The sequence below is a fragment of the Pongo abelii genome, chromosome 5 (genome assembly GCF_028885655.2).
Source record: "Pongo abelii isolate AG06213 chromosome 5, NHGRI_mPonAbe1-v2.0_pri, whole genome shotgun sequence".
Taxonomy (NCBI): Eukaryota; Metazoa; Chordata; class Mammalia; order Primates; family Hominidae; genus Pongo; species Pongo abelii.
In genome coordinates, this window is record NC_071990.2 from 127,760,327 (window position 1) to 127,781,790 (window position 21,464).

General features: G+C 35.4%; 1 protein-coding gene across 9 annotated transcripts in view; it reads left to right on the forward strand.

Moving 5' to 3' along the window:
• The first annotated feature begins 1,842 nt into the window (after positions 1-1,842).
• Positions 1,843-21,464, forward strand: part of CENPW (centromere protein W) — a 203,256-nt gene continuing 183,634 nt past the window's right edge. For 4 of the 9 annotated variants that reach the window (XR_008526419.2, XR_008526420.2, XR_008526421.2 and 1 more), the window contains exons 1-2: positions 2,934-3,298; positions 9,072-9,185. Coding sequence is in view for 5 of the 9 variants with exons in the window: in XM_054558134.2 (XP_054414109.1) it covers positions 3,128-3,298; positions 9,072-9,185 (285 nt within the window). In the remaining 4 variants the exon portion in view is untranslated. Of the gene's footprint in view, positions 3,463-9,071; positions 9,190-11,311; positions 11,458-21,464 lie in introns of those variants that run through there. The other 5 variants (XM_002817334.5, XM_054558135.2, XM_009242232.4 and 2 more) reach the window with 5 other exon arrangements.

Consider the following 21,464-nt stretch of genomic DNA (forward strand, 5'->3'; position numbering starts at 1 on the left):
ATGGGGACTCTGCACTCATGACATAATCATCTCCCAAAGCCCTTTTCTCTTAATATCAGCACATTGATGATTAGATTTCAACATACGAATTTTGGGGGGACAAAAACATCTGGACCATTGAAGATATTAAGGAGACTAACATGGTGGAGAGTGAGTTGCTCCATTGTAGAAGGTAAGTAAGTTAATTATATATTTGTAAGTGCATGTGCATTTGTAGGGGGCAGGTAAGGCCTCAGGTCATTATAGGGACTTTGTTTTTTGATTTTAAAGGAGAGAGGAAACAACTAGTGAGTCCTGAAATGACGTAATCTGAATTAAATTTAGCTCTTCTGTTGAGAAAGAATAGAAACAGATTGAGACACTCTCAGGAGGATGTTGCAATAAGCCATGTGAATGATGGTGTCTAGGCCAAGTGTAGTAGCAGTGGAAGTGGTGAGATGTAATCAGATACTGCAAGTAGAACTGACAGGATTTGCTGAAAGATTGAATGTGGGGTGAGAAAAAGAGAGGGGCTAAGGCCGATTCCAAGATTTTGGCTTAAGTAATTGGAAGGTTGGAAGTGCTAGCACGTAAGATAGGTAAGAGACTGGGAGAAACATGTTTGGGGAGCAAGGGCAGATCAAGGCCTAATTTTTGACATGGTGTTAAGATGACTTTTAGAATTCTAGTCCATCAGAGAAATGGATATACATGCCTGAAGTTTAGGGGAGAATCAGCTGGAGATGTAAATTTGGTATTTAAAACCATTATACTGGACAAGATCACATGGGGTATGAGTGTAGATAGAGGAGAAATCTCAGGATGTGGTCGTGGGGTACTCTAAAATTTAGATATCAAAAAGAAAAGGAAGAACCAGAAAAGGAGACTGAGGTGCTATCAAGTACAAAGAAAAACAAAAGAGAATCATATCCAATTAAATATGTTGTTTTACGGAAGGAAAAATCATGAAACTCAACAAATACTTCTGGTTTGATGAATAAACTGAAGCCTGAAAATTGGCCATAGGATTTGCAAATATGATGCTATTGGTCATGTTGACCAAAACAATTTTGGTGAAGAGATAGCTAGAAAAGTCTGATTGTACTGGATTTAACAGAGAATAAGAGAAGAGTATTTGGAGACACTGAATTTAGCCAACTGTTTCTAGTTTTGTTTCGTTTTGTAGAAGGACAACAGCAAAAGGTAGGATTAAGAGAGGGTTTTCAAAAGCCTGGAGATATTATAAGCTGTGTGGGTGCTGATGGAAAAAAATTGGCAAAGAAGGAAAATTCATGAAGCAGAGGAGCAAGGAGAATTGCTACAGAAATGTCCTTAGGAAAGGGGAAAGGGCTTGATGTCGGGCACAAGTGGAGTAGTTGGCATCTCATCCATGGGAGCAGGTGGAGACTGATGAATAGATGGGGTGGTGAAAGCATACAGAAAGTCTCCATGGATTTTTTTAAATTTTATTTTGTTGTTGAGGCAATGTCATCACTGGAGATTGAGAATGGGGTAGGTAAGAAATAGAAGGCGTGACATAGCTATGTAAGAGAATGAGTAAATGAATGAACGGCTTTAGGAAATATCAAAGGATTGTAGCAGTACTTAGAGCCCACATGAGTGGTCATGAATTTGAATTGAGATCAGACACATACCTGTGAGTGTTGTTTTCTTATGCCAATATTAATACACAGATGCAAGTGTTGAATAGATTGAGATTTTAACTTAAGCAGAATTGGAATGTTGCCAGGTTAGTATAAGCATAAAACAGAATGGCTATAAAGTTGTGGAGAAATACAGGGCAGTATTATGATGATCGATGCACAATGGACTACAGGAGGGAAGATAAGGCATAGAGTCGGGTGGCAGAGCTGGGGATGTGTGGTGAGAGGAACTGAAAAAGATAGGACAGTAGTCCAGTAGCATTGAAGAATTGTTGGAGGGAGTAAGTTCAAAAGATAGAAGATACGGTTGAAAAGAGACAACTAAATTGAAAGTGGCAGATCAAACCGAAGGTAAAGGTATTTAGTAATGACACCGCCTAGGGTATGATCACAGGCATGAATAACTCAAGGGTGTAGGAGAAGATGATTGGCAGAGAGGAGGTCTTAGAAATGTGAGGCCAGGTAGTAGAAAGATCATTTGTGTGGGTGAGATCACAATAACATAATATTGAAATCTCAATAGAGATAGTATTAGAGATAATTATAATTAAAATCACAGCAGATCTCAAAGATTGGTCTGCAGACTAGCAAATGCCAATGTCCCTGACTTGTTAGAATTGCAAATTTTTGAGTATCCCCTAGATCTAGTGAATGAGAAACTCTGGGAGCTGGGCCCTGCAAACAGTAGTTTAACAAGTCCCCCAGGTGATTCTGATGCACATTAAAGTTTGATAACTATTAATACTTCTATAATAGCACAGATGATAGAGAAATTAACAGCTTGAAAAAATAACAAAAAGTTCAATGAGTTAGCATGAAACTACACCTGAAAGTTATTGCAAGGTTAAGTGAGAGGAACCCTAAAATTAAAGGGAGCAGCATTTGTAAAGAAAAGCTAGAATCATGAAAAGACCTAAGGTAAGATCAAATGAAATTATGTAGAAGTGTAAAATTCTTAACTGTTAGTATCTGAAAATCATGCATTCCTCGCTAGGAAGGCATGGCATTAGTGCTTTAGGAATCCTGATAAAACATCACAAACTTCTGTTCATTGGTATTAGGGACAGTATAGAGTGAGTGCTTGAAGAACTGCCTTGGCTTACCAGTCTATCTCTCCACAACTTCCAATCATCTCTAGGGAACCTAGCAGAAATACTTTCACAGAGCAAAAGTTATAATACAGAAAGTGATGAAAGGAGGACGCAGGCTCTTAATGACGTCAGGTATTCCCGGGACGCGCCCACCGTGGGCGTTTTCCACCTACAGCCAGGAGCCTCCGGGGGCGGGGCTTGCTCAGGGTGACGTCACTACTGAGCGCCGGGCGCGTTCCGTTGGCGGCGGATTCGAACGTTCGGACCGGGGTTTCTCTGCCTGAAGAAGCGTCAGAGGGACCAGATTGTTTTCGCTGGCCCAGTGTCCCCGGAGCTTGTGTGCGATAGAGAGAGCACCTCGGAAGCTGAGGCAGCTGGTACTTGACAGAGAGGATGGCGCTGTCGACCATAGTCTCCCAGAGGAAGCAGATAAAGCGGAAGGCTCCCCGTGGCTTTCTAAAGCGAGTCTTCAAGCGAAAGAAGCCTCAACTTCGTCTGGAGAAAAGTGGTGACTTACTGGTGAGATTCCATCCCTTCTCGGGCTGGGAATGGGGCACGGGAGAGGTAAGGGCAATAACCTTAAGCCTTTGTTTTTCCACCCCGAGCCAATTTATAGCTCTTTCAGGCCCATGTTTAAGGCAGTTCCAACAATGACAGGGAACGTATGCTCCACCCTGGCTTGTCAGTTCATATTCCTGGCGCTCAGTTGTACCGGGCCGCGCCGAAAAGTAAGTATCTGGATCTTTTTAAAGGGAGGCTCTTAGTCACATGAGCTTAACGTACAGTTACTGCTTACAGTTTTAAATATTGTTGTTTAGGAACACAATCTGGCACCGTGATTAATGTACTTTCAAAGGGTATGAAAGAATCACCCTTTAAAAAATAGATTTTGGAATTCAGTCTGGGTCATTTTTATTTAGCTATTGTAAAAGGCATTGCTCACATGCCTTTTAAGGGCCTCCCTTCTTGCCTCCCTCCCTCTCTCCTCTTTCCTCCCTTGCCTCCCTCCGTCTCTCCTCTATTTACACATTTAACCAAACATATTGCCTTATTTCCTCTAGGTTAGGGTGCTTACTAAAGGACCCTGATGGGAAAGTTTATTTGTAGGAAGAGTCCTCTCAACTGTTAATTCGTTTTGCTAGACAAGTAATAGAACACCTAGTCAGTTTTTAAGCTAGACTACTAAAGCCTGCTTATCTGACTCATAATACCTGAAGCATAATGTTCTCCTAATAAGAAGCCCCAATCAAACCACTGTATAATAATGTTTCTGTCTTGAAATAAATTCAGTTTGTGTGTTGAATACCTGGAACACATATTCCTCTGGCACAATGAACACTATTTCTCTAGGTTTAAACCACTGGAGGCATGTTCGGTAGCTTGTCCTTGGCTCTTTGAGTAAAGGAGCGATTATAAATGGACACATAATTTCCAGGAGATCAAGGTACAGAATTGTGGATAATAAGAGCATACTGCATGAATCATCCTAGCTGTTCTTAAACGACATTGGTTTTTCTACTTCCTCTTTACTCTTTTGCTTCCTGCAGTTCTCCACTGCCACCCCATCTGTTGCTTCCTTTTTGCTAAACTACTATAGAATTATCGCCCCTTTCCCCTTATTTGGTCTCTGAAGCCAAAAACACAACAAAAACACATTTTCCCCCAGAAAAGTATTACTTCTATCTTCTGCCCTTATTTTTGTTACTTTCTTAAATCTTGTAAGAAGAGGCATTACGGGCTGTCTTGTGCCCCGACCCCAATTAACTATCCCATGCTGGTGATAGAGGTGGCACAAATGAACGGAATTCAAATGAAATTCACTTGCAAAACATTTTTACGTAGTATATTATGGAACTTTCACTGGGGCTTCTAAATGGAGGGAGAGGAAATGTACCTGATCAAAGATATCCAAGAGACTACTAGCTGGTGCAAATGGCTTAGTAGAAATTTCTCAAGTAGTCAGCATCTTCCCACATCTACCCCTTTCTTCCTCCAAAGAACCCATGGACAGAGGGGCTGCATAGTGCGGTGGGATCCAGGTGGCATGGGAAAGTGGGTGAGTTGAAATTTCAAGCGATTGAATTGATGGGGTATAGAATGTTCTTTCGGTCACTAGCTTTTCCCAGGTAGTATGCTCGTCGTGTTTGGCTTTCATTAAACATTTCGCCTTCACTGTCTTGAATATGGCATGGATTACCCTGGTTTCTTTATAGCTTTCTGCTCACCTTTGACACTTCGTATCTTACCCAGTTCAATGAGTTAGCAAAAAGTTCAATGAAGTAGCATTAAACTACACCTGAAAGTTATTGCAAGGTAAAGTGAGAGGAACCTTAAAATTAAAGGGAGCAGCATTTGTAAAGAAAAGCTAGAATCATGAAAAGACCTAAGGTAAGATCAAATGAAATTATGTAGAAGTGTAATTCACTTGCATCCCACATCATCCACAAAGTTTTCTGTAGTTAAGGCAGTTTGTTTTGATCTGTTCTTTTTTCTGAACTTGGACAGCAGTAAAAGTATACATCATACAATTGAGCTATTGGGACTCTTAACACTGTTGTCTAGGAGTTTTCATATGCTGATGTCTCCTAGTGTGGTATGCAGCTTCTTGAGGAGAATGAATAGCTCCTTTTCTGTCTCCCATTATCTTTAACACAAAATTAATCTACTTTTATGCTGCCTTTTGTACATGGTATTTCTTCTCCTTGAAGATGTCTTCACTCTACTTGGCAACCTACAATTTTTCCAAAATCCAGTTCAAATGTTACTTTAGTGACACTTTCCTTAATGTCCTTAGAAAGGAAAAATCTTATCTTCTCCATCATCTATTGTCACACATTTGCCTTTTTATTTATGGGTTTGATTCTCCCACTACTCTGGGAACTTGAATTTGGAAATTTTTGTATTCCTGGTGTTTTGCATAATAGCTTTAACATTCTGAGTCTACAATTAATTTTGGAAATGCATGACAACTATGTGGATTGATGTCATTTCTAGCATTTTATTTATAATTTCCTTGTGTTATTTTATCATTCTTCACTGGCTTTTTGTTATTTTGTTTGTTTTATGCCTTATTTGATTGTTTGGCCCCAGGGATGGTACTAGGGAGAGAGTTAACATCTGTTAAATGTAAAGGAATGCTGTGCAAATATCTGAGTACTTATAGTTCATGTAAAATTCAAAAGTGCTATGACAAAGGGAGGAGGAATTCAGACTGGCCCAGTCTTTCTGTCAACTGAGACTGTCAAGAAGTATTTCTTTATAAATTTTCTTTTGATTTATTTTTCAAGCAAGCAGATTTTTAAAAGTAACTTATTGATGGAATAGCTTACCTTTTTCAAGTTAGAATGCCTAGCTAAATACCCTAAAACTAACTTTTGTTCTGACCATTTTAATATAAGCCTTAGTGCATTGGAGTAGTACCACTCAATTAACTGTTTTATGACATAGATATAGATTGCTTGAAAAAATTTTTGTGAGATTTGAAAAAGTAATACTAATTTGTCTCAGTATCTGTATGAGGGTTCGCTAGAGGGACAGAACTAATAGGATAGATGTATATATGAAGTGGAGTTTATTAAGGAGTATTGACTCACACAGTCGCAAGGTGAAGTTCCACAATAGGCCATCTGCAAGCTGAGGAGCAAGGAAGCCAGTCCCAGTCCCAGTCCCAAAACCTCAAAAGTAGGGAAGCCGACAATGCAGCCTTCAGTCTGTGGCCAAAGGCCCTAGGGCCACTAGCAAATTAGTGGTATAAGTCCAAGAGTCCAAAAGCTGAAGAACTTGGAGTCTGATGTTCAAAGGCAGGAAGCATCCAGCACGGGAGAAAGATGAAGGCTGGAAGATTCAGCAAGTCAAGTACTTTCACATTCTTCTGCCTGCTTTATTCCAGCCATGCTGGCAGCTGATTAGATGGTGCCCACCCAGATTGAGGGTGGGTCTGCCCAGTCCACTGACTCCAATATTATTTTCCTTTGGCAGCACCGCCTACACACACACCCAGGAACAATACTTTTCATCCTTCAGTCAAGTTGACACTCAGTACTAACCATCACAGTATCCATGGCTCATGACCACGAAGAGGAAAGGGTATTCCATCTAGGTTAATGAATTAAGTCTTAAGACAGTGTGGTTTAATTGGGTCTGATTTAAAAAAAATTTTTTTTTTGCCTTATCTGGGGAGATGTAGTGGGGTCTTCATGCAATAATAATTATTAGCTGCCTACTCTTTATTAAGCAATGTGTTAAGGGACACTGGGGATACAGTGTTGAAAAGACCAGGCATAATTCATGTCCTTAGAGTACATTGCGGAAGACAGCTAAGTGAGAAATTACATCATGATGTGGTCTATGCAGTGATAGAAAGTTCAGAGTGCTATGGATCAATATAACCTTACATATTGGGGGAAGCTGGGCTTTTCAGAGAAGTCTATAAACAAGTAGGATGCCTAGAGGCAAGGTTGCATTTGAATTCTCAAAGAAATTCAAAAGGCTTAGTGTAGAACTGGAAGCTTAGAACAGTGAGAGGTGAAACTAGAATCCCAGTCAAGTGGGATTTAGTGTTAAGGAATTTGGAATTTATCCTGAGGGTATTTGGAAGCTATTTACCTTTAGAAGTAGAAAGAATAGATTAACAAATGAAATTGTGCCATATTATGGAGTGTTTTTGCTACCAAAATAAATGGGCTATCATTGAAAGTTTAAAAAATAATTGGCACAGTATAATGTAAATAATTGGAATTGGGATGCTTTACCTCAGAGTTCTTGTGAGAATCAATGAAGATAGTGCATCAAAAATGTACCAAAAGAATATCCACCTTTCATAGATAGTTAATCTTGTTTAAATTCCCAAACCTCTGTTTTCTCCACATATCACTAGAACATTATTAAACACCTATATAACAATCTATTAAAGATCTCTGCATTATATAAAGCATTAAAACATCACATTACTAGTTATTTAACATTTAGTGAACTGTGGGAGAGTGTGCAGTACACAAGATGGTGAATGTTAAGTATTGTGTATAAATTGTTCTTCTAACTGCAAAGATCACTTGCCACCATGTAAATAACAGAATAAATCATGTTAAAGACACTATCTAATTGGATCTAAGTTGGTAGTGCCCTCAGGTACCTGGCAGAAGCAAAGGATGGGGAAGATATGTGCAATAATATAAATAAGAGCACTACATATGATTCTAGAGTGGAGATTGAGATACGACTTTAGCTCACTTCACATTTTCTTCTGCTTGGATTACATGTACTTTAACTTTTTTCCAAGGAATGTTCTTGTAGATTAGGACTTTTGTTGGTTTGGATGGTGATTTTGAGTAAAATACTTAACAAAATGTTATTTTATATGACATATCAGAGCTTGTTTATACATATATGTAATCAGATAATGTTGATATATATATTAGCTGAAGATGAGTACATATGTTTTGCTTATATGTAGAGCTTGTTTCTGTAAAAATGTACAAGAAGGTGTCAGCTATGGTTGACTGGAGGATGAGATGGGGAATATACTTATTTTTGATAGTTTACTACCCTTTTGTAAACTTTGTTGTTTTATATTCTTATTGTAAAATAATTATAGACTCAAAAGAAGGTGCAAAAATAGTACACAGTTTCCATGTATCCTTTACCCAGCTTTCCACAATGCTGATATCTTACATAACTATAGTTTTTTTATAGACTTTAAAATTTTTCAGTCTGCTTATATTACCTATTTTAAATAATTTTTTAAAAAGAGGCTTGAAGATTATTAATAGTAAGTATGGTTATTTTATGATAGTTGTTGGATGACAAATAACTTGACCTTTGTACATACACTTTTCAATTTAGCAAACAAACAGTTTCAACTATTAACATGTTTTTTAATAAATATTTCAAATTAAATATATCTGTTTAAAAATCTTTGACCTCAGATTGTGGAATAATAGCCTAAAATGTAGTTGTTGATATGTTTTGATTTAAAATTTTCTGGAAATTTTAAATTATGTTATAAATTTAAATCCATTTGGAATCAGAAACAGGAATATTTGTTACTAAGCGAATCTTACATACGTTTTGATATATAATGATGCTTTACAAAATGGCCTTTGGTCTAGCCTTGCATAGCTTGTTTTATGTATTGCAATGACAAAGTCTCTTTGCAGGGAATCTAAGATGGACTTATATTAGACTGAATTCTATGTAATTTTAAATAGAAGAGTTAATTTACTTAATCACAATGGTAAATAGTACAATGATACATTTTGAGATAATTAATTTTTAAAAATATTATTTCAATGCATCAGTATTTGAGCTTAAAAATCCACTTGGATTTTCTGTTTTAAAGGTCCATCTGAACTGTTTACTGTTTGTTCATCGATTAGCAGAAGAGTCCAGGACAAACGCTTGTGAGAGTAAATGTAGAGTCATTAACAAGGAGCATGTACTGGCCGCAGCAAAGGTAAAATCCAAATTTCTTTTCTCGAGCAAGAATTAAACTTCAAAAATACCACTCGGTTCATCACCTCTCCCTGATTTGTATACCTTACTCAGCTTTGTTGATTGAGCCGATATTTGGCCTTTTATGAGTTCATGATTTTAATTAAGGAGTTAGATTTCCTCCATATGTATATTATTGATTTCCAATGGTAATATTAATGGCCACTGCTTTAGAGGAAACATTCATGTTCCTACAGTCTGCTTATCTGTAGACTGAGAAGATACATCACCTTGAAATTTTTCAAAACTTACTTTCTTCTTGATCTTTTAAAATTATCCTAATTACCTCATTGTATTAGTCCATTTTCACACTGCTATAAAGAAATACCCAAGACTGGGTTATTTATAAAGGAAAGAGAACTCACTCACTATCAGGAGACCAGCATGGGGAAAACCGCCCCCGTGATCTAATCACCTCCCTTCCTCCACATGGAGGGATTACAATGCAAGATGAGATTTTGGAGTGGACACAAAGCCAAACCATATCACCAATTATTTGATTTCTTTTAACTTTGTTTTGGCAGAGGTTGCAGTGTGCCAAGATCGCACCATTGCACTCTAGCCTGAGCAACAAGAGTGAAACTCCGTCTCAAAAAAAGGAAAAAAAAATTTCTTATATAAGTAGAGATGATTGCTTTTTACTGTTATTTTTATATAATGTTAATAATATGTTGCCTATGGTGCAGTTTTCCAGATATGTTCCTGAAAATGTTATTTCCAAATGATGTTAATCAAGGCCCTATCTCAGACGCTTCTGTTGTCAAATAAGTGTAGATAACCTAGCATACTATACTTCCTTGATTAGTCACAGTATTATTGTAGAACTTGTTTCTGTAAGAATGTGTAAGAAACTGGCAACCACAGTTGACTGGGGATGATAGAGGAGAGAAACTTATTTTTGACAGTCTACCTCTTTGTAGACGTTTTTGTTTTAGATTTATTTTGAAATAAGAAGGTACAAAAAATAGTTTAGAGTTCCCATGTACCCTGTATCCAGTTTCTCATAATCCTAATGTCTTAAATAACTATAGTTATGTAAAGTTATGAAAGGCTATGAGAGAAATATAGCAATAAGGAAACTTGTTGAACTCCATTTAGTATTTTGTAAGTTTGAGTACATAATATACTCAGCGTTTTGTAAATTCATTTGAGTATTCAAACTTTATCTTTTGAAGTACCCATGACAATTACCTGTACGGAGAAGTACTAGTCTAGATACAGATTTATTTGATGGTCTTGTGGAAGCCTAGAAATGTGCATGTCTTGGCATTTTCTAGGGGCTTTAAATGATCTTGCAATTATAAACATTCCAACAAATTTCTACACTATTAAAGTCAATGTAAATATTTTTCTGTGGGAAAAACAAGGCTTAAGATATTGAAGAATATACATGTATTTTTTACATTTAGGATTTTTATTAATAAACTGTAGGTTTATTTACTTAAAATAGTAAGTTTTTTTTTAAAAAAGAGATATTCTGACTAATACTGTCAGTCTTTTTACAACTAAAAATCTCCTTTTTTTATTTGTGCCACAGACTATATATTTTGAAAATAATCTACTTAACAGGTTGTTCAGCATAAGATGACCAGTTTTAGTCTCAAATGATTATAATTCCAGTCCAACTATAAGAAATTTAATGTTGCAGCAGATTTGTCCTAGTTTATAGTTGTGAAATGTCTGATTTATAATAGACTTTTTGAGTCTAATATAGACTCAAGAATATTGTTTAACTCTTTAATTGGTATTGTTTAACTCCTAATTTAGATAACTAAATTGTCTAAAAATTTCAAATTCGAAACCGTTAATCTGGACACTTTTGGTTTACAATTGAAGAAATTAACATCTAGAGGGAACTAATAAAGCCAGGTTTTTAGAATCTAGGCATGTTTCATATTCATTGAGATAAGACTGTTTTTAGAGAAATCTAAGACTATAAGATGAAAGATTCCCTAATCACCTTCCAAATTGGGTTTTATAAATTCAGTCTTGCATATTATGCACCCAGGACTATTTAACTTTTTGTTAAGGAATGATGTTTTATTTTTCATAGATACAATATGAATCTTATTTTTTTCCCTCTTACAGGTAATTCTAAAGAAGAGCAGAGGTTAGAAGTCAAAGAACATATTCTTGAAAGTTATTATGATGCATTCTTTTGGGTGGTAACAGATCATAAAGACATTTTTTACACATCAGTTAATATGGGATTATTAAATATTGGCTATAAGTGATGTGTGTGTTTGTATTTTTTTTCTGGCATGAAATATCTCAAGTAAATGCATAGGCCTATTTAACCCTTTAATGGGAATTACTATTATTTTTATTTTAAATGTCCTCTAGTTCAGTTTGCTTTTGTTTTGTTGCTATTGCAAATATTTTATGTATCAAAAATGAAATCTTACTGTACTAAATACTTTGAAAACGTACTTCTTAGAATTAAGTTTATATATATTTAGATTTAGCCACAGTTAACTATGGAATTTAATCTCTGAAGAAAGACAAATGCAGTCAAATCTAGGTGCACTTTCAATATTTTAACTTTTAATGTCTTTGCAAAGCAATGCAATCTACTTTTACATTATGCCAGTAGTAATGTTATAATTTCTCAACTGGACAATTATAAACATCAGGAAGGTTTTTCAAAACCTATCTCCCTCCCAAAACCAAAATAATAGAAATTTGGAGCAAATGACTTATTTTCTTCAAGTCTCATGGATTTAATAGATAATTTTTCCCCCTAAATAAGATAATTTACAAGTTTATTATGTATCATCAAATAGTTGTTACTTTTAACTTTTTATTTAGAAATAATTATAGATTTCAACATGTAGTTGCAAAAATAGTACAGAGAAGTCCCATGTACATTACACCCAGTTCCCCCAATGGTTACATCTTACATAACTATAGTATAATATCAAAACCAGGAATTTCATATAGCTACAGTGTACATGTTCTGTTGCCATTTTATGGTGTAGATTTGTTTAACCATTATTGTAATTAGAAATGTTTCATTACCAAAAAAGTCTCCTTGTGCTATCCTTTCACAATTAGACCTTGTTTAAAATGTGTCCTACCCTAGCACCATTCCTAAACCCTGGCAACCATGAACTATTCTCCGTCTATAGTCTATACTTTTGTCATTTTGAGAATGTCATATGAATGGAATCATACAAGAGGTAACCTTTGGGCATTGGATTTTTTTCACTCAGTATATTGTCCTTGAGATCCATTTAAGTTGTTACATATATCAGTAGTTTGTTCTGTTTTATTACTGAGTAGTATTCTGTAGTATGGAAGTACCACAGTTTGTATAACTATTCACTTAAATTGAGGGGCATTTTGGTTACTTACAGTTTTGGTTATTACAAATAAAATCGCTGTGCAGGAAAATCTGCAGGATTTTATATGGACATAAATTTTAATTTCCCTGGGAGAAATGCCTGGGAGTTTTATTCTGAGTTCATGGTAAGTATAGGCCTAATTTTTATTTATTTTTATTTATTTTTTTTAAAAGACTGGATCTTGCTGTGTCACTTAATCTGGAGTGCAGTGGTGTGATCATAGCTCATTGCAGCCTCAAATTCCTGGGCTAAAGTTATCCTCCTTCTTTAGCCTCCTGAGTAGCCTCCTCCTTGCATCTGGGATCACAGGTGCAAGCTGCTGTGTTCAGTTGGCTCAGGTTTAATTTTTTAAAAAGAAATGGCCAAATGATTTTCCAGGGTGGCTGTACCATTTTACATGTCCATTAGCAGTGTATGAGAAATCCACTTTCTTAATATTCTCACAAATATTTGGTAATGTTACTATTTTTTAGTTTAGCTGTTCTGACAAGAATATGCAGCATTGTGGTTTTAATTTGCATTTTCCTGATGGCTAATGTCTTAGTTTAGGCTGGTATAATGAAATACCATGCACTGGATAGCTTATAGATAACATAAAATTTTTTCTCACAGTTTTGGTGGGCGGAAGGTCTGAGATCATGGTGCCAGCATGGTCAGGTTCTGGTGAGGGTCCTCTTCTGAGTTGCAGACTGCTAACTTCTCATTCTATCCTCACATGGAGGAAAGAAGGCCAGAGAGCTCTCCGCCTCCTTTTAAAGGACATTAATCTCATTTATGATGACTTTATTCTCATGACCTAATTACCTCCCAAAGGTCGTTCTTCCTAATACCATCACACCGGTGATTAGATTTCAACGTAAGAATTTTGGGGGACACAAACATTTAGTCCATAATAGCTGATGATGAACATATTTTCATGTGCTTATTTGCTATCTGTATATTGACTTATACATTTTTATACTTTAATGACATCTAAGGGAAAGAATACCTGTGTGGTCAGTCTTGAACAGAAAGCCTCATGGATTCATAGTTCAGCATAATATAGTAATATATATAATATATGTTACCAAGTTAGTAATTTTTTAAAGCATTAATGTGAAAAAATTTAAATCTTATTTGTAATGTAAGTATACATGTTTAACATAAAATTATATTCTGAACAAAAATAGTTATAAATAAATAGGACTTCTCAAGAGAATGTAAATTTGAAAAAAAAACAACTAGAATATGTAGCTAATGCTGAATAGTTCTGTAAATGTAATTAATATCAAAATGTTATTTTTCCTTCAAGAGCTGGACTAGGGAATTTTGGTTTTAAGACAGTTAGAACTAATGTGCTCATAGGTAATGTCTTTTTTTTTTTTTAATGATGTTTTCCCCATATTTTCTATCTCTTATATAGTGATAGTTAATCTCACCGCCTTGTCCCTGAAACAGGCAAGGTAGAGGAGAGAGAGAGTGTGTGTGAGTGAGTGAGTGTGTGTGTGTGTGTGTGTGTGTGTGTGTGTGTATGTATGTAAGTGGAGTAGGATGAGGGAAGTTGGTAGAGTCAGTAGAAGTAGGTGATGGTATCCATGTGATACCACACAGCCAAAAGCCTCCTTTTGGGTGACTTTTGTGATACCTGTGTGATACCCAAAAGCCTCCTTTTGGGAGGCTTTCTTGTAGATAGGAATTTTGCTGTTTTGGTAAAAAATTATAACTCCAGCATTTTCATGTTGGGGAGTTAGAGACTGAACTAAACCAAAGTCAAAATGAGGATAGTAATAGTGATATGATAAATGTATTGACTTGTTTTCTGTGTTGTCTGGGGTGTTTATATGCCACATACTTCCCTACCTGAGTTAGAAAAGAAAGAGAATCTAGAATGTGGAGTTTATTAGAGGTGGGGAAAGATGTGTTTATTAGATTAACTGCATTTTTTTCTGGATGTTGAAGAGAGTCAGTGAGACCTTGAACAAGTAATTTAACTGGAGCCTTAGTTTCCCCATGTGTATATTTAGTAACTACTGTTTTTGGCCACGTATTTTCCTTTTTGGGAAAATCAGGATGACTTCAGTTTTGGCTTCATGGTTATGGGTGGTCTGTATCTCAACTGTGGGTTTCATTTTTTTTTTTTCTTTAAAATCCTCAACCTCATTTTAGGTCTTGATTGATGAACATGATGAGATGGGTATGAGACCTTAAGATGGATATTTAGTTCTTCCTCCTCAGTATTTTAATCTTGACAATCAATATAGCACCTTGTGGCTGTAGATAAGTTTAATAACAGTATACTCCCTAGATCAGTGGTTTTCAAGCTTTACTAAGCTTCAAAATCACCTGGAAGATTTGTTAAAATAAAGATTGCTCATGGGGATTCTGATTCTATTTAGGTGGGAGCTGAGAATCTGTATTTCTAGCAGGTAGCCAGGTGATGCTAGTGTTGCCATCCAGGGGCCATGCTTCTGAGAACAACTGCTGTAGATCACAGGTTGGCAATATTTTTGTAAATAAAGCTTTATTGGAACACAGGCACATGTATGCTGCTTATCTGTGGCTGTTTTCATACTACAACTTAGGGTAGTGTTGAGTTATTGCAGCAAATACTGTGTGTCCTGCAAGCCAGGTTACTTAGTATCTGACCCTTTACAGAAGACGTTTGCTGACCCCTGTGTTAGATAATTCTTGCCCTAACCTCTGTATTTTGCTTTTACTTGAGTTGCCAAAATGGCAAAAGAGGGATTGATACTCTAGAGGCTACTTTTTATTTATATTAGCTACACTGAAGTATGACACTTCTGATTGGATTTAGTGAGGGATAGAGTTTTGAGATACTCCAGTTATCACCAGTAAAACAATGATTTACATTGTTTTCTTGAGATATTATCATCTCTAATCCATGTTGCTTGTATTTCCTTTTTGAAGGAATCTACCTTACTGAGACTTGGCATTTCCTGTTTCCAACTAGCTATAAGAGTTTTGTTTGGTTAGCATTTGTATGATATATATCTTCCATCATGATGCTTACAAACATCCTGCATTCTTTAAAGTGTCTCTCATAATCAGTGTATATTTGGGTTTTGTGTTTTCATCTTATCTGGTAGTCTTAGTAATTGGAATTTGCAGTCCATTTACATTTAATGTAATTACTGCTACATTGGTTTCTATTATACATTTTACTATTTGCTTGTGTATGTGACCCAGCACCTTTTTCTTTTTGCTTTTATTTTCTTTTGAATTAACTTTTATGATTCATTTTATTCTTTATTACTCTAGTTATACATTCTTATACTAGGAATTATAACATGCATCATTGACTTGTTACATCCTCTATCAATCTGCTATTTATATAAACTTTTACTAAAGATTATAATCTGCATTGTTGACTATTTCTAGAACCTTAGAAGGCTTTCATGCCATTTACTTGCTGCCTTTTGATTATTTTAATTTTACATTTGTTAAACCAACCATACAGACACAAATGTAGTATTACTAGTATGACTTGGTACTGTCACTACTAAGTGAATATTTATATTATCACATTTACCATTTTCTTTGCTGATCATTTCTTTAACAATTTTATATTTCCCTATGGGATTTATTTTTTATTTTTTATTTTTTAATTTTTTTTTTTTTACAACCCAAAGAACTCTCTTTACTATTTTCCTGTAGTAACTGTTTCTTGGTAGTACATTTCCTGTTTTCTTTTTTTTCTGATAAAATATTTCACTTTAAACTTGAAAGATATTTTCATTAGATATGAAAGTCTAGATGGCCTATTATAGCAAATAATGTTAAAATGTCATTTTATATCTTCAGGCTTCTCTCATTTTTTTTTAGAAGTTAGGCTTATAGAGGGTAATATGTCTTTTTAAAAAAAATCTGTTGCTAAAGGTTTTTCTTTCTGGTTTCCAGCAATCTTGCTATGATTCATTTTCCTAGGATTTGTCTTTTTTGTTGTTGTTTCCCTTTTTATTCTGCTTGGGGTTCCTGCCTGAACTTTCTGATACCATAGGATGGTGTTTTTCTTCAGTTTGGGAGATTCTTGGCCATTATCTTTTCAAGTATTGCTTCTGCCCCATTTTCTCTCTCCTGTTCGAGATTCTAATTATGTATTATTCTTAGACGTTTGATTATGTCCCACGTTATCTCTTAGACTCTTCCATTTTTCCCATTGAATTTTTTCTCTGTCTTTTAGTTTGGATATGTGTGTTGACTTGTCTTTTATTTCACTAATTTTGTCATCTGTTTCATCTGCTCTCAAACGTCTAATGGGTTCTACATTTCAGATCATGTGTATGTGTACTTTTTTCCTTGCATGCCTACATTTGATTATTTAAAGATTTTTATTAATATTCTCTGAGGAAATTCTTGTTTTATCTATCTTTTTCTTGTTTCTTAGGCATATTAATTGTATTTATTTTCACGTAATTATCAACTAATTCCACTATTTGGAGTATCTGTTTTTTTTTCTTGGTTTTTGATCATGTAGTACTGTCTTTTGGCATTACTAATAAATTTTTTATCAAATAATGGGTATTTTGTTAAATAAAAAAAGATGTTTGCCTCCACAGAGGGATCATTTTTTCCCCACTATGCAAATAGATGGCTAAGCACCTTAATGTAATTAGTGACTGTACTAATTTCAGGGCTTAGTTGTATTTCTCATGAGACTCACTTGGCCTCTTTTTACCCTTGGCCCTCCAGATGTTTTAACTGGGAGCTTGCTATGTTTTTTTGCAGCCCTTCTTCTGGCATGTACCGAACACTAATCTTTGACATGTGAGAATGCCAAAATCTCTGCTTTACTCTTCAGAGTCTTTGTATGTAGATATTAGGTTGTTGCAAAAGTAATTGCGATTTTTGCCACTGCAGTTACTGTTGTACCAACCTAATATCTACATGCAAAAAACTGCAATTACTTTTACACCCACCTAATACAGAAAATCTATAAATGTCCTGAAGGAAAAACTGACCTTGTAATTAAAAGTGCTAGGTCTCCATAAAAGCTCTACTATAGTAGCCTGGAGTCTCAACCTCCATTTGCCTAGAATTGGTAAATGTCTCCATGGTAAAATCATCTGTAAACATCAGCTTACCTCTTTAAGAGTCTCCTTTTTGGAGTCTAGTCCCTCCATTTCTTGTCACTGTAGCAGATCTTTGCTCTTCAATTAAACGGGTTCTGTATATTATCTAGCTTTTTTAGTTTTCACTGGGAACACAGATTGGCAGTACATATACTCCAACTAGGGTGACCAACTGTCCTGGTTTGCTCAACTGTTACAATTTAGTACTGAAGGTCCTGCATCTCAGGAAACCCCTCAATCCTAAGCAAGCTGGGACAGTTGATCACTGTATTTCCAACCCACCAAGAAATAAAAGTAAGTTTAATTTAATATGAAACTAATATTCAGAAAGGTACTTTTAATAAAACCCATGTGGAAAAGAATTTTCACGTTGAAATTGTGTGTTAAATTATTTACTTTAAGACTGTTATTGCCATTTTTTTCCATGAATAAAAGTGTTCCAGGAGGCAAATGCAAATAATTACTGTTTAGAAATTGTACCTACTACAGAGTTTAAAAGAACATTTAATTATTATCCTGTTAATCATTCCTAAGCAAAGAATTAGCAAACTCATTAGTTTTGTTTTTGAAATAGTTTTGAATGTCTTTTTCCTCCTAAAGTTGGAGTTTTTAAAAAATAAAACTTGCATTTTATTTTCCCACTTTTTAAAGGTATTTTTGACTCTAAAATGTTTGCCTATCAACATCTCAGAAACTTGTGCTGTGTTCAGGCTGGCCAGTTTGTCTTATTTTAAGGCAATAACTCAATGCTCTGAGGGAGTCATAACTAATGGGTACCTTAGAAAAGTGGTATAAAGGCACATTTTATGCTCTTGGGGACAGAAAGCTGTATTCCATAACCTGAAGACAGTAATTTGTTTCACTTGTAGACAATGTATCTTGTTCTTCCTGTGTTATACTGATCTTTTAAGTTTATCCATTAAATAATGCTGCAAAGGTAGATGTGTTTCTTTAAAATATTAAGTTGTAATTTTTTAAAAGGCTATATTGAATATCAGGTACAAGACCCATTTTATTGGCAATTAACTAATCTGTCTTGTGAGAGTACTTGTGCTGTCTTAAATTATATATTAACTTATTTTTAACTTTTAATTTCATATTTCTTTGGTATTTTGCCAATCAGAATGGAAGCTCTTCTAGGACAAGAGCTTCTGATTCTTTAGTACTCAAAGTCCATGTGCAGATGTTTTATTCACAAAATAAGAACTGGATTTTCAACTAGCAAGCCTTAATAGAGAGGGAGCATCAATTCTTCCAGTTACATGTAGCCAGTAGTAATACATCCATTACTTTACTTAACTGTAAGGATAATAATCCAAGGGAAAGAACATTGCTGCATGTTTTAAGAAATCTGGATGACTGTCTTGATGCTGTCACAAACTACACTTAGGCAAAGTAGGATGTTTCTCTCTATATAAAATTAAGGATTTGAAAGAAATGGTTTCTAACACCTCTTCTAACTCTAAAAATAAAAAGACACAAGTTTTTGAGAAAGCTGACATGGATAATATCCTACTATTTGGATGCATCCAAGCCCTAACTCATGTTATCTTGAGTTTATAAACCGCAGTGTGATTATAACACTTCTTCTTGTTTGTTTTTGCATGCTGTGTGATTTTATTTATAAAAAGTTCAAGAGTAGGTAAAACTAATAGGTAGAGCTTTAAATCAGGATAAGGTTTTTCTTTGGGAAAGATGGAGACGGTAATGATTTGGAGGAGATATGGGACAGCGGGATTTGCTATGCTAGTAATATCAAAGATGCCAAAATAAATTTTTGAGACATTTAATCATTCCTAATTAAACCCCTTCGCAACCGGAGAATATAATTATGTTTTGTTAACAGTGGCTGAACTAATTTACATTCCCATCAATTGTGTATAAGCATTCCCTTTTCTTTGCAGCTTTGCCAGCATCTATTATTTGACTTTTTAATAATAGTTATTCTGATTGGTATGAGATGGTATCTCATTATGGTTTTGATTTGCATTTCTTTGATGACTAGTGATGATGAATACTTTTTCATATGTTCATTGGCCACTTGTATATCTCCTGAGAAGTGTCTGTTCATGTTCTTTGCCCATTTTTTAATGGGGTTATTTGTTTTTTTGCTTGTTGGTTTAAGTTCTTTATAGAGTCTGGATATTAAACCTTTGTTAGATGTGTAGTTTGCAAATATTTTCTCCCATTTCTCCTATTTCTGTAGGTTGTCTGTTTACTCTGTTTATAGTTTATTTGCTGTGCAGAAACTTTTTAGTTTTAATTAGGTCCCACTTGTCAATTTTTGTTGTTGTTGCCATTGCTTTTGGGGACTTACCCAAAATTCTTTGCCAAGGCCAATGTTGAGAAGGGTATTTTCTAGGCTGCTTCTATGATTCTTACAGTTTTAGGTGATACATTTAAGTCTTTAGTCCATTTTGCTTAATTTTTTATATGGTGTAGGGGTGCAGTTTAATCTTTCTGCCTATGGCTAGCCAGTTATCCCAGCACCATTTATTGAATAGGGGGTGCTTTCTTCATTGTTTTTGTCAGCTTTGTTGAAGAGCAGATGGCTGTAGGTATGCAGCTTTATTTCTGGGTTTTCTAGTCTGTTCCATTGGTCTATGTGTCTGTTATTGTACCATTACCATGCTGTTTTGATTACTGTAGCCTTATAGTATAGTTTGGAATCACATGGTATGATGCTTCCAGCTTTGTTCTTTTTGCTTAGGGTTGCTTTGGCTGTTTGTGTTCTCTTTTGGTTCCATGTGAATTTTTTTTCTAATTCTGTGAAAGATGACATTGTTAGTTGTATAGGAATAGCGTAGAATCTGTAAATTACTTTGGGCAGTATGGCCATTTTTATGACATGTATTCTTCTATGAGCATGGAACATTTTTCGATTTATTTGTGTTGTCTCTGATTTCTTTCAGCAATATTTCATAGTTCTTTTTTTTTTTTTCTTTTGAGATGGAGTCTCGCTCTGTTGCCCAGCCTGTAGTGCAGTGGTGCAATTTTGGCTCACTGCAACCTCCACCTCCCAGGTTCAAGTGATTCTCCTGCCTCAGCCTCCTGAGTAGCGGAGACTACAGGCATGTGCCACCACACCTGGCTAATTTTAGTATTTTTAGTAGAGATGCGTTTCACCTTATCGGCCAGGCTGGTCTTGAATTCCTGACCTCATGATCTGCCTGCCGCAGCCTCCCATAGTGCTGGGATTACAGGTGTGAGCCACCACGCCTGGCCAGTTCTTCTTATAGGATCTTTTACCTCTTTGGTTAGCTGTATTCCTAGGTATTTCCATTTTTTTGTGGCTACCATAAATGGGATTGTCTTCTTCCATGACTTTCAGTTTGAATGTTGTTGATTTATAGAATTGCTATTGAATTTTGTACATTGATTTTGTATCCTGAAACTTTGCTAAATTTGTTCATCACTTATAGGACCCTTTTGGTGGAGTCTTTAGGGTTTTCCAGGTATAGAATCATATCGTTAGTAAAGATATATTGCCTTCCTATTTGAATTCCTTTTCCTTCGTTCTTTTTCCTAAATTGCTCTGGTCAGGACTTCCAGTACTATGTTAAATAGGAGTGGTTAGATTGGGCATTCTTGTCTGGTTCCAGTTCTCAAGGGGAATAGTTCCACCTTCTGCCCATTCAGTATGATGTTGGCTGTGGGTTTCTCATAGATAGCTATTGTTATTTTGAGGCATGCTCCTTAGATGGACTAGTCTGTTGAGGGTTTTTATCATGAAGAAGTGTTGGATTTTATTGAAAGCTTTTTCTGCGTTCCACTGAAATAATCATATGGTTTTTGCTTTTAATTCTGTTTTTGTAGTAAATCACATTA